At 47.1% G+C, this 12,125-nt stretch overlaps 1 protein-coding gene across 4 annotated transcripts; it reads right to left on the bottom strand.

The window, feature by feature from the left end:
* Positions 1-1,884: 1,884 nt before the first annotated feature.
* Positions 1,885-10,769, bottom strand: LOC308664241 (uncharacterized protein). Of its 4 annotated transcripts, none has more exons than XM_081321279.1 (5): positions 10,727-10,741; positions 8,937-9,017; positions 6,628-7,369; positions 5,351-5,480; positions 1,885-3,624 (listed from the first exon to the last, which is right to left on the bottom strand). In XM_081321279.1, the coding sequence occupies exons 3-5, from the start codon at positions 7,348-7,350 to the stop codon at positions 2,567-2,569; spliced, it is 1,911 nt and encodes a 636-aa protein (XP_081177405.1). In that variant the 5' UTR covers positions 7,351-7,369; positions 8,937-9,017; positions 10,727-10,741; the 3' UTR covers positions 1,885-2,566. The 4 variants fall into 4 exon arrangements, with proteins under 4 accessions (XP_081177405.1, XP_081177406.1, XP_081177404.1 ...); XM_081321280.1 differs by lacking the exon at positions 10,727-10,741 and adding an exon at positions 9,622-9,872; XM_081321278.1 differs by lacking the exon at positions 8,937-9,017 and having other exon boundaries at positions 10,727-10,769.
* Between the last annotated feature and the right edge of the window lie 1,356 nt (positions 10,770-12,125).

Genomic DNA, 12,125 nt, shown 5'->3' with positions numbered 1-12,125 from the left:
CCAGTTTTTCTCAACCTCCACAACCTTAAGCTGTATGGACTTCAACTGCCAGAATTCCCCTAGCCCAGGGGTCCCACACCTGTGGGCCACAGCCCACTACCGGACCGTGGCCTATTCGCAACTGGGTCACATGAGTGGCTGGCTGGCTGGTGCGCAGGCACTCGAGGCCTCACACGAGGGTTGAGGGCACTTGGGGCCCCACTTGTGTGAGCGTCGTAACAGTTCACAGCCCCCCTCGCGTGAGATTTGCAAGGGCTCACGGTCACATTCGTGCATCGCTGGTGCTTGGGGCCTCACTCACAAAAGTGTCGTGGGCACTCGCGGCCCCAGACACACAAGCTTCACAGGTGCTCGGAGCGCCACTCTTGCGAGCGCTCAGGGCCTCTCTCGTGCAAGCGTCACGGGTGCTCGCAGCCCCACTCACGCAACATTTCACTTCTCATCCAAGAAGCTTCTTCAGTTCTTCTTCAGAACTGAAGAAGCTTCTTGGATGAGAAGCGAAATGTCTTCAAGGAAAAAGCAAAGGTAGCACAGTTGCCTTTTGAAAAAGCACCTATGGGACAACCATGACTGAGAATCTCCACAGATCTTCTCCTTGAGACTATTCACAAATGGTTCTGGTAGCTTGAGCCTGACAGGAAAGCGGGATTTGAATCAGTGCCTGGAGACTGAAGGGAAACTGATTTGGGCTATGGCTCACACCAGTGACAGAGTTAAGCATGGTTTGTGGAATAAATCACAATTACAGATAGTCCTCAATTTACCATCTGTCACTTAGCTACTGTTCAGTTATAACCGACCACCCAAAAGGGGCTTATGACCCAGATTCTGATAGTCATGTGATCACATTTTGGGGGCTTGGCAATTGGCCCATATTTATAGCTGTTTGCGGCCTACTGCGTCAAACGACCACAATTTTATGTTTTTGCCAGAAACCAGTGTTTACTTCCAGTTTCTGGCAAAATATGGCCACTGCAGACAGTGGGCTTGCTTAACAACTACAACTTTCTTTTAGTGACCACCACAAAAAAAGATCACATCATCAGGGCTGTCATATGGATGCCCCAACATAGGGTCATCGTGACATGTGACAGAAATTCAGGTTCCATAATGGTTGTAAATCAAGGACTACTACTTGTATTTGGACTCGCACATCGCACTAAGGCATGTTTCCATTCCCACTTGTCAAGCTAAAGTTCATTTTTAAACATGATTTGTGGCTTATGTGATCAGCAGTCTGTTAGCCGGAACTTATGGAACATGTGTGCATCTAAGTGTGATTTATTCCATAAACCACAGTTAACCAAGCCACATCTTAGCACAATGCATCAATCCAGCTATTAGATGAAATGTTATATTTGACAGTAACTGTATTAGCAAATGGAAGGCAAGTTTAAAAGGTAAAGGTAAAGGTTCCCCCGCACATGCGTGCTAGTCGTTTCCGACTCTAGGGGCCGGTGCTCATCTCCGTTTCAAAGCCGAAGAGCCAGTGCTTGTCCGAGGACGTCTCCGTGGTCATGTGGCCAGCATGACTACACGCCAAAGGCGCACGGAACGCTGTTACCTTCCCACCGGAGTGGTCCCTATTTTTCTACTTGCATTTTGACGTGCTTTCGAACTGCTAGGTTGGCAGAAGCTGGAACGAGTAACAGGCGCTCACTCTGCTACGCGGCACTCGGGATTCGACCCGCCAAACTGCCGACCTTCTGATCGACAAGCTCAGCGTCCTAACCCACTGAGCCACCGCGTCCCTATAAAGGCAAGTTTAGAGACAGGCTAATTATGAGACACATCTAACTTTTGCTTTAATCCGTTTCTAGGCTAATTATGAGACACATCTAACTTTTGCTTTAATCCGTTTCTGTGATGTACATTATCCTCTTGTCATTATAATACAGAAACACAATACCATGTTGGCATCCAAAATCAGAAACGTGGAGACTAACCAACAAAGAAGAGTGGCAAAAAAAAGTGTGATGGGGAACTGAATGAAAACAAATGAGGTTGCTTCTCTGTTGGACACATTATCGTCTGCTAATTGATGTTTGTGTACAAATGGGAAGAGCTTAATCTGTCCTCTTAACTGCTTCCTTTATCGTTGTAGTGCATAGCTAAAAAAAACAGGTCTTCAAAAAGTCGACTTTGCCAAGCCTCGACAACAAGACTGGCAACCTTTATCAGGAAGACGAAAGTGCACACACAGAGACAGTCACAACATGGAAGATAAAGGAACCAGGGGAGCAAGTCCACTGTAGGATCCCCGCATGTGTCAGAGAAAGTGTTGCCTATCCCATCATGTTCAGCTCTGGGAAAGTGACCGCTTGCCACAGGTTGACTGTAGATATACTGATTGTCTGATACTTGTACATCTCCGCACAGTACGGCAGAGTCCTGCGTTATCAGTCCAACCCAGCTCCTTTATTGGACTACAACTCCCATCCATTTTAGCCAGGAAGACCATGGGTCTTGATGCCTCTGGAAGCCAAAAGGTTAGGGAAGGCTCGGGGAAGACAGTTGCCTGTCGATATCCCGTCCAGGTTGAGCATTTGTCTAGCTGGCAAACTTTTTATGAAGTCTCCTCGTATCGTTGCTGCTCCTCTTGCAGTTTGGCTAAATTCAGAGCTTCTCGGGCGTGGATCTTCTGGTGCTTCACCAAGACGGTGCGGTGGGTGAACTTCTTCCCGCAGGTGGGGCACTGGTGAGGCCTCTCCCCCGTGTGGACCTTCTGGTGGCGGATGTGGACGGCCCGATCGGAGAAGCATTTCCCGCAGGTGGCGCACTTGAAGGGCTTCTCGCCCGTGTGGGTCCTTTGGTGCACCATCAGAATCTGCCACTGGCTGAAGCTCTTCCCACACTCCGAACAAGTGTAGGGTCTCTCCCCGGTATGGACTCGGTGGTGCTTGACCAGCTGGGAAGAGGTGTTGAAGGATTTCTCGCAATCGGGGCATTTGAAGGGTTTCTCTCCTGTGTGGGAGCCCTCGTGTTTCTTGAGGGTGGAGCTACGGCTGAAACCCTCCCCACACTGGGCGCATTGGAATGGCTTCTCCCTCACGTGGACCTTCTGGTGGTTGAGCAACTGAGACTTCTGCGTGAAGCTCTTGTCGCACTCGGGGCAGCTGAAGAGTTTCTTTTCGATGTGGACTCGGTAGTGCCTGGTGAGGACCGAGCTGACGGTGAAACTCTTCCCACACAGATCACAAGTGTACGGCCTCTCTCCCGTATGAGTCCTTTCGTGGGCAACCAGAGTGGACTTGAAGCTGAAGCATTTCCCACAATTCTGGCACATGAATGGCTTCTCGCCCGTGTGGGTCCTCTGATGGGCGGCAAGCACCGTACTTCGGCTGAAGGTCTTGCCACACACCGCACAAGTTTTCCTTTCTCGACTTCTGTGTTGTCTTTGGACCACAGCAGGTTGACTTGAATCCCCATCTTCTTCTGCTTCAGGTCTGGGTTGATCTGGGTTGTCCTCATCCTTCTGATCAGCTCCATCCCCAAAGGATGCAGGACCATCTCCATCTTCTTCGGACCAATAAGATTCTTGCAAGGAGGGCCCACACAATTTTACTGGCTCGGTGGCTTCCAACTGGGAATCCCCTTGCCTCGTCTCAATCACCCACCTGTCATCTGTGGGGAACATAAAGGAAAAAGGATTACTCAAGAATCTAAGCAGAGCATGGCTGCCACATCAGAGCAAAGTATTATCCCAGTAGCCCATTTGTAAATTGGCCAATCAGATGGCCAGCAACAATGATGTTGGAAACATTTTGTTCCAAGTTTAGATGGGGGAAAAAAATCCCACCTACAAGGGTCTCCAAGTGTGGCCACTTTAAGACTTGTCGACTTCAACTCCCAGAATTCCCCAGCCAATATGGCTGGCTAAGGAATTCTGAGAGTTGAAGTCCACAAGTCTTAAAGTTGCAAAAGTTTGGAGACCCCTGCATTAGAACAGTGTTTCTCAACCCGGGCAACTTTTAGATGGGTGGACTTCAGCTCCCAGAATTCCTGAGCCAGCCACAGAGTTGAAGCCCACACATTTACCGTAACAGTTGCAGAAAAGTTGAGAAACACGTTGCATTAGAATAAGACTCTTGAGACCCAGTTATGTCCAGCTTGATGGCAGTGTGCTTTTAAAGAACACATAGAAATAATGATGGGAGATGGTATGAATCGTGGCTTGAGTTAAGGGTACAAAACCAGATCACAATCTCATGTCTGAATGCAACATCATCCTGTTTACCCACACACATGAAGAGTGAAACAGCCTCAAATGTACAAGGAGCCCCCGATTTACAACCAGTTGAATCCAGAATTTCCATTGCTAAGCTGGACAGTTGTTCAGTCAGATTTGCCTGGTTTTACGACCTTTCTTGGTACAATTGTTAAATGAATCACTGCGATTGTTAATGTGAATTTGGCTCTCCCGCTGACTTTACTTCTCAGAAGGTCACAAAAGGTAATCACATGACCCCAGCACACTGCGACCGTCATAAATATGAACCAGTTGTCCAGTGCCTAAATTTTGATCAGGTGTCCATGGGGGGAATATTTCAATGGTCATAATGTAAAAAAAACAAATCCTAAGTCACTTTTTTCAGTGTTGTTGTAACTTTGAACGGTCATTAAACAAACGGTTGTTAAGTCAAGAATTATCTGTACATTGAACTGCTAAAATTTCCCAGTGTAGAATAATTTAGCTCTGGTCTTAAGAAACAGGGTGTAGAGGCTCAGGCCCAAGTAAGCAGAAAGTGGGAGAGAGTCTCATGACAGCCCTGTCCTTTTTTTTTTTAAAGAGCGATAAAGGTTTGGAACAAGCTTCCATGTTTCTGTTAATTTATCCTACAAGAATCCTGCAAGTTCTGTTTCTTGACCTGGGCTACTTCGAAGGGCTGATGTTCGGTGTCGAGACTGATTCACCCTTTCACCCACATTTTCTCCTTCACTCACAGCTTGACAAAAGAAGGGAAGAGATAGTGGAAGAGAATGCAAAAGTGGGAGGGACGGTATCTAGGCAACTTCCAAACATCTTTGGAAGTTTGCAAGGACCCCAAGTGCGGCTAACTGTTGTCTCATAACAAAATGAACAGAAGCGATTGATGAATGTATTGGGCTGTGGGTGGATAGGAGGGAAATGGGGAAATAACTATGCCAGAGTTTGTGTGGGAAAACCAGAGGTGGTTTCACTTCTTCTGTGCCAATGTAGATTTTCAGTAAAGTATTATACTCTTGGAAAATCATGTCCCGGGAGTTTCTTTGTTTGGAAATGCCAACTGGACAGTTGACATTTGGCTTAAAACAACTTCTGAAAATCCAGGCATCTCGGAGGCTGCAGCACACACCACGGGCCACTTACCTTCTGAGTAGCTGTCACCGTCCTGCTCCTGCTTGACCCCGATGGCACTGGCTTGTCTCTCTCCGGCCCCTGACAGAGACTGCTCAGCCGTGGAAAACCCTGCAGCCACCTCCTGCACCAAACCTGGTCCCTGAAATAACCCCAAAATTTTATCTTCAGGAACAGTTATCAGAAGGGAAAGTAGGCTGGGGAGAGTTCACAAAATGAGGATGCCAGTTTCTTCCCCCGCAAAAAGACACAACACATCTGGAGATCACATATGTTCCTCAAAAAGAAAAGGGGGTTCATACTCCTTAATGCAGAGGTGGGGAACTAGGGCCCCTTTATGACGTGTGGACTTCAACTCCCAGAATTCCTGAGCCAGCCTGGGCCATCAGTCCCCATGCTGGCTCAGGAATTCTGGGAGTTGAAGTCCACACATCGTAAAGGTGCCATTGTTTCCCATGCTGGCTCAGGAATTCTGGGAGTTGAAGTCCACAAGTCATAAAGGGGCCATAGCGCCCCACCCCTGCCTTAAACAAAATAGCTTAATTTGAAAAATAGGCCTGAATCATAGAAAATTTGGGCAATGATGGCAACTGGAAATTGAAGAGAGTACAGATGTGCAATATAAACCAAAGACGAGGGGTTTTTTAAATTATTTTTTTCAGAATTGGGGATTCGGCTTCATTTGTCAAAATGATGGCATTTAGCCTTTGAGATTATAGGTACTCCTTGAGTTACGACTATGAAGGAGCCTGCCCATTATGGTTGTAAGTTGTGACAGTCGTAAAATGAGTTGATCATTAAGCAAACCCTGCAGTTGTAAAGTGAGTGCTGTGGTTGTTAAGCAAACTCACAGTTCACTATGGCCTGGTTTGGCTGAAAATCCAACACAAATGTCAGCTTTCAGCAAAACCAACGTAAAATGCTCAGGCAGGAAACCCTATACCACTTCAGGCAAATGGCTGTCCAGTCTCTTCTTAAAAACTTCCAGTGTTGGAGCATTCACCACTTCTGGAGGCAGGTTGTTCCACTGGTTAATTGTTCTGTCAGGAAGTTTCTCCTTAGTTCTAGGTTGCTTCTCTCCTTGACTAGTTTCCATCCGTTGCTTCTTGTCCTGCTTTCAGGTGCTTTGGAGAATAGCTTGACTCCCTCTTCTTTGGGGCAACCCCTGAGATATTGGAACACTGCTATCATGTCACCCGGGAAGGGCTGATTTCCCCACCCCCCCACCCCAATATTCTTGGGCCCCAGCACATTCCCGTTTACAAAGTTAACTTTTCCTAAAGCCTTACCTCCTGTGGCCGTCCTGAAGGAAAGCCTTCAGCTAGGGCCACCGCTTGGTCACAGGTGTGGGGCTCGGCGGCTTTGACCCACCTCTGGAGATCAGAGGGCAAGATGGCCAGGAACTGTTCCAGGACCAGCAACTCCAGGATCTGCTCCTTGGTGTGCCTCTCCGGCTTCAGCCACCGGTGGCAGAGGTACCAGAGCTGGCTGCACACCTCGCGGGGACCCTCTGCATCTCGGTAACAGAACTCTCTGAAAAGGGTCCGTTGGGTGTCGGTGGCCACTGAGTCGTCTCCCATAGCGTCCTCACCCACCTTCCAATAGTCGTCGATCTTGGCAGGAACGGTCTGCTCACTCACTCCTTGAGTGTCTCTGCTGAGATCCAACAAGCCTTTGTATCTGCGGTAGGTTTCCGCTGCTCCTTCCAAAGAAGCCAGGCAGGCCTTGGCGTTCTCCCACGGTTCAGAAACCAGCTCTTCCTCCTTGGAGGACTGCATTGCCTTCAAAGCAGCCCGGGGATCCAAATATTTCAACCGCCGATCTCCTGCCTCACTCTTGGCTGACCTGGAGCCTCCCATTTTTGCAAAACCTTCCGTCTTCTCAGCTCGGAGGTCCTTGGTCGGTCTTCCCGCCTTCTCCTGGGTGGCGCCAGCTTTGAGGCCCTCTTGCAATTCTCTTTCGGATTTTGCATCTGGATTTTTCCCCTTCTCCGTCATTATTTTATGTCTCATGACCAGCTTCCTTCAACTGCTTGAGAAACACAAGGTTGGAAGGTTGTTGTTAATTAGAAAGGCCGGCGTAGGCAACTAAGCTTGAAATAAACATGTACATATCTCCAAGAGGCTAAAACATATAGGGAACGGTTGCTGGAAATGGGTATGTGTAGTTTAACGAAGAGAAGGGTGAGGGGTGACATGATAGCAGTGTTCCAATATCTCAGGGGCTACCACAAAGAAGAGGGAGCCAAGCTATTCTCCAAAGCACCTGAAAGCAGGACAAGAAGCAACGGATGGAAACTAGTCAAGGAGAGAAGCAACCTAGAACTAAGGAGAAACTTCCTGACAGTTGGAACAATTAACCAGTGGAACAACCTGCCTCCAGAAGTGGTGAATGCTCCAACACTGGAAGTTTTTAAGAAGAGACTGGCCAGCCACTTGTCTGAAATGGTATAGGGTTTCCTGCCTGAGTAGGGGGTTGGACTAGATGACCTCCAGGGTCCCTTCCAACTTCTTATTATTATTATTATTATTATTATTATTATTATTATTATTATTATTATTATTATTATTATTATTATTATTATTGCATGGTAGCCTAGAGGTGGAGCTCTCATCTCACAATCAGGAGGCTGTCAGTTTGATCCTAGGTAGCAGCAGATATTTCTCTCTTTGGGTGCAAAGAGAAAATATCTGCTGCGAGCTCCATATAGGTGTCAGCTCCATTCAGTCACCCCGACTCCACCCCAGTGCAAGAGATTACAGGGTTGTTAAAAGAAAAAATATATATACATATCTCCAGGCCAAATTATCCACCTGTAATTTATCAACTCCAATCAGAATTAGAGATCCTGGACCTACGTGGTATTGATTCAAAGCTGCTAAAATCCTGCTTCCGTAAGCAAAAAATTGCTAGCCAGTTTGATTACAGGTAGTCCTCGGCTTACAACAATTCATTTAATGACCATTCAAAGTTACAACGGCAGTGAAAAAAGTAGCTTACAAAAAAAAAGGTTTTTCACACTTTCGACCGTTGCAGCATCCCCAGGGATCAAATTCAGACGCTTGGCAACTGACTCATATTTATGACGGTTGCAGTGTCCCAGGTTCATGCGACCCCCCCCCCTTTTGCGACCTCCTGACAAGCAAAGCCAATGGGGAAGCGAGAGTCACTTTACAATCGGGTTACTAAATTAAAAACTGCACTGATTCACTTAAAAGCTGAAGCAAGAAAGGTCATAAAAGGAAGGGGGCAAGTCTCAACAAGTGTCTCACTTAGGAACAGAAGTTTTGGGGGTCAATTGCGGTCGTAAGTCGAGGACTAGATGTCCTATTTGAAATTTTTTAATATATATTTATGTACTTGATCAGTTCAAAGCTATAAACACGTCTAAAACTCCTGCTAATAAGCAAGGTCCCAGGTTTAGCAGCAGTGTAGCACTAAGTATCCACTAATTCTTGTCAAAGTTGTGTTAATGCTTGTAGAAATGCAACATGAAGTTTAATCTTTGTAAAGGATTACAGAGATTTTAAGTGCATTTAGTAACAAGGTTTTTAGTTTTTTTCCGAACAAGAAGAGCATAAAATAAGAGTTTGTTAACCTTGGCAAATTTCCTGGCTGGGGAATTCTGGCAGGTGAAGTCCATACATCTCAAAAGTTTGTAAGGTTGAGAAACACCAGGCTAAAAAATAAATGCAGACGCCCAGTGAAGCCGTTACTTGGGGTTACTTCCAGCTGCTATTACATTTTATTAATAAGGTAAAGGTAAAGGTTCCCCCGCACATGCGTGCTAGTCGTTTCCGACTCTAGGGGCCGGTGCTCATCTCCGTTTCAAAGCCAAAGAGCCAGCGTTTGTCCGAGGACGTCTCCGTGGTCATGTGGCTGGCATGACTAGACGCCAAAGGCGCATGGAGCGCTGTTACCTTCCCACCGTGGTGGTCCCTATTTTTCTACTTGCATTTTGACGTGCTTTCGAACTGCTAGGTTGGCAGAAGCTGGGACGAGTAACAGGCGCTCACTCTGTTACGCGGCACTCGGGATTCGACCCGCCAAACTGCCGACCTTCCAATCGACAAGCTCAGCGTCCTAACCCACTGAGCCACCGCGTCCCTATTTTATTAATAGAACCCACCATTTTATTATTTTCCTCTTAGGTGTGCCATCTTGTCTATCCCAATAGATTGATTTTTTTTTCCCTGGCAATGGTTCCAGCAGACAAAATAAATAATATCCCAAAGAATGTATGGCCCACACATTCACACAGAGGGACCAAAAGGAAAACTTACTTCACCACCGGATACAAAATATCATTTTAATCTTCCCTGTGGCAAAGGTTACCCAAGGATTTTAGGTTCATGATGACTTCCAAACAGCCACCCACTTTAGTTTCTCTAATCCTGACTAGACGGAGAGCATGCGTGCCTGTTGTGGGTTAGAGTAGGAGGTTTATTTATTTTATTTTATTTTATTTTAATTCCATTTATATCCCGGCCTTCTCCAAAGAGACTCAGGGCGGCTTACATGCTTAGCAGTAGGTTAAAGAGATACTTGGCAACCGTTTCCTAAAAAGCAAACAAAAATGTTAAAACGTTAATTTTGGATCAGTGCAAAAGGAAAGGAGGAGCTTTTACCCACAGCCTCACCTGCCTACTTAATACTTAAGGTTGTTTTTTTCTCTGCAGCATGGCGACAAAATACAGGAAACGAATTAGAAAGGGAGCTGTGGAGGTCAACTAGTCGCACACTCACAGCCCTGTAAAACCCGCAATGCAGCCAAATCCAGAGCAGGACAGCTGACCTGCTCCTGATTTTTTTTTTATTTTATTTTATTTTATTTTATTTGCCCCCGCACGGTTCTCAGCCCTTGATCCCCGGCCGGGGATACTGGGTGATGTGGTACAGCCACACCTCCGGAGTGCTGCGGCTTGACGGACCGCGCCCTTCGGTGCGCCGGGCAGGTTTGTTGCCCAACCTTTGCCAAATTCTCCTCCAGCGAAAAACATCGCCGTGCGTGTTTGTGGGTGTGGGGGTGTGTGGGTGTGGGGGTGTGTGGGTGTGGGGGTGTGCGCGAGAGAGAAAGCGTAAAAGGACGAAGAAGGGCTTCTCTCTCTCTCTCTCTTCCACGCTTGCAAGGTCCCCCCCCCCGCACGGCTTTTCCCCCAACCTTTGCTAAATCGCCTCCAGCAAAGAACACCCGCGTGTGGGCGTGCGCGTGGGAATGGGCAAAAAAGGGCCGAGAAGGGCTCCCCTCTCCCTTCCACCCTTGCAAGGTCTCGCGCGCCTCTTTTTTCTCCCCGGGGCGCTTGCAAAGGCGCGCGCCGCTCGCTGCAAAGAGCATCCCCCTACACACACACACGCACACACACACACGCATCCACGGCTGTCATTTACCCGGACTTTCCGACGTCACCGCTCGAGCAGGGTGGACCCCCCCTTCTCTCCCCCCCCCCCCGGCCTCTGGAAGCCCCAAGCTGCCCGCTGCTCCCCAACTGGAAAGGAAGAGGAAAGGCGGCCCTTCCCTAAAGTGCCAAGCGCGCACCTTCTTCCAATGGCTTCTCTCCTCCCTTCTGGGAAGTGCATCTCGGTCAGTTTAACCCTTCGGCCTCGGGGGGGGGGGGGGCCTGCGCCAGCAGGAAAGAGAGGCAGGCAGAAATCCGACCGGGAAGGTGATTCCCGCCCATCAAGCATCTCTGGGCGCCGAGCTGCAGACTCAGCCAGCCTAGTCACAGATGGGTGTTTAAAGAGCAGATGGATAGGAAGAAAAGTTGAAACAGCTCCTGGAAAGCCTCAGAGATGCTCCAGAGCAGCATCCTAAAATTTTCTGGGATATAACAGGTTTTGTTTTTTTGCGGGGGGGGGGGAGGGGGGAAGGGGAGTGGTAGGATAATGGCTGATTGCTCTCACTATTGGAAAATTTCTCCTTCGTGGTTGAATCTCTCCTTCGTGGCTTCAGGGTATCCAAAGCAAAACATCCAGATTCGGTCAGTTTTGTTTCACCTAGCATTAGCCTTGTGAAGTCTCAAGCTTCCTTTTCCTGCTAAAGGAAAATAAATAAAGGTTATTCTTTTATAAATGGTACCAAATGTAACACCAATGAATTGTATCAAATGTAACACTAAGATGTGGGGGGCCATCTATTTCCTGCTTAGACAGAGAATTCACACATGGTAATCAACAAAGTTCTTTTGAAATGTTAAAAAGGATACTCACCTCAAGAAGGTGAGTAAAACAAGATAGTGTAGCCACGGATGTAAGGAAGTTGCTACAATAAGTCTTTTGGAAGTAAAGGTTCAAAGAAGATCTTTTAGAAATGTAAATGACTTCAAAGACTAACTTAAGTTTCTTGGGGGGGGCATGTATTGAGAAAAGAAAGTATAAATGCTTGCTTTGAAACTTGCTTAGAACCCAATCCAACTTGGGAAGGGTCTAAGAGGCCGCGTTTGCAAACGCTTTCTTTCTTTATTATTTTCTTTATTATTTTCAATTTCTTTTCAATAAATCTTTGTTTTTGTTAACCAGACTTGTCTTTGAGTTGTGAGTATCAAATTTTGGGTTTTTAAATCTCACACTGCTATGTGTTCAAAATGAAGAGTGATTAATATTTGTGTGTGTGTGTGTGTGTGTGTGTGTGTGTGTGTGTGTGTGTACATATATATACATATATGCAGTGCTGGGATTCAGCCAGTTCGCACCACTTTGGCAAAACTGGTAGGTAGCTAATTTTTTGTTGCCCGGGCCCAGAATGGACTTTAGGAAGGGGCATCCACGCAGAGAACCGGTTGTTCACATA

This window comes from Vipera berus (genome assembly GCF_964194415.1).
Source record: "Vipera berus genome assembly, chromosome: 2".
Taxonomy (NCBI): Eukaryota; Metazoa; Chordata; class Lepidosauria; order Squamata; family Viperidae; genus Vipera; species Vipera berus.
Note: the sequence above shows the minus strand (reverse complement) of the source record. Positions and strands in the feature narration are given on the sequence as shown.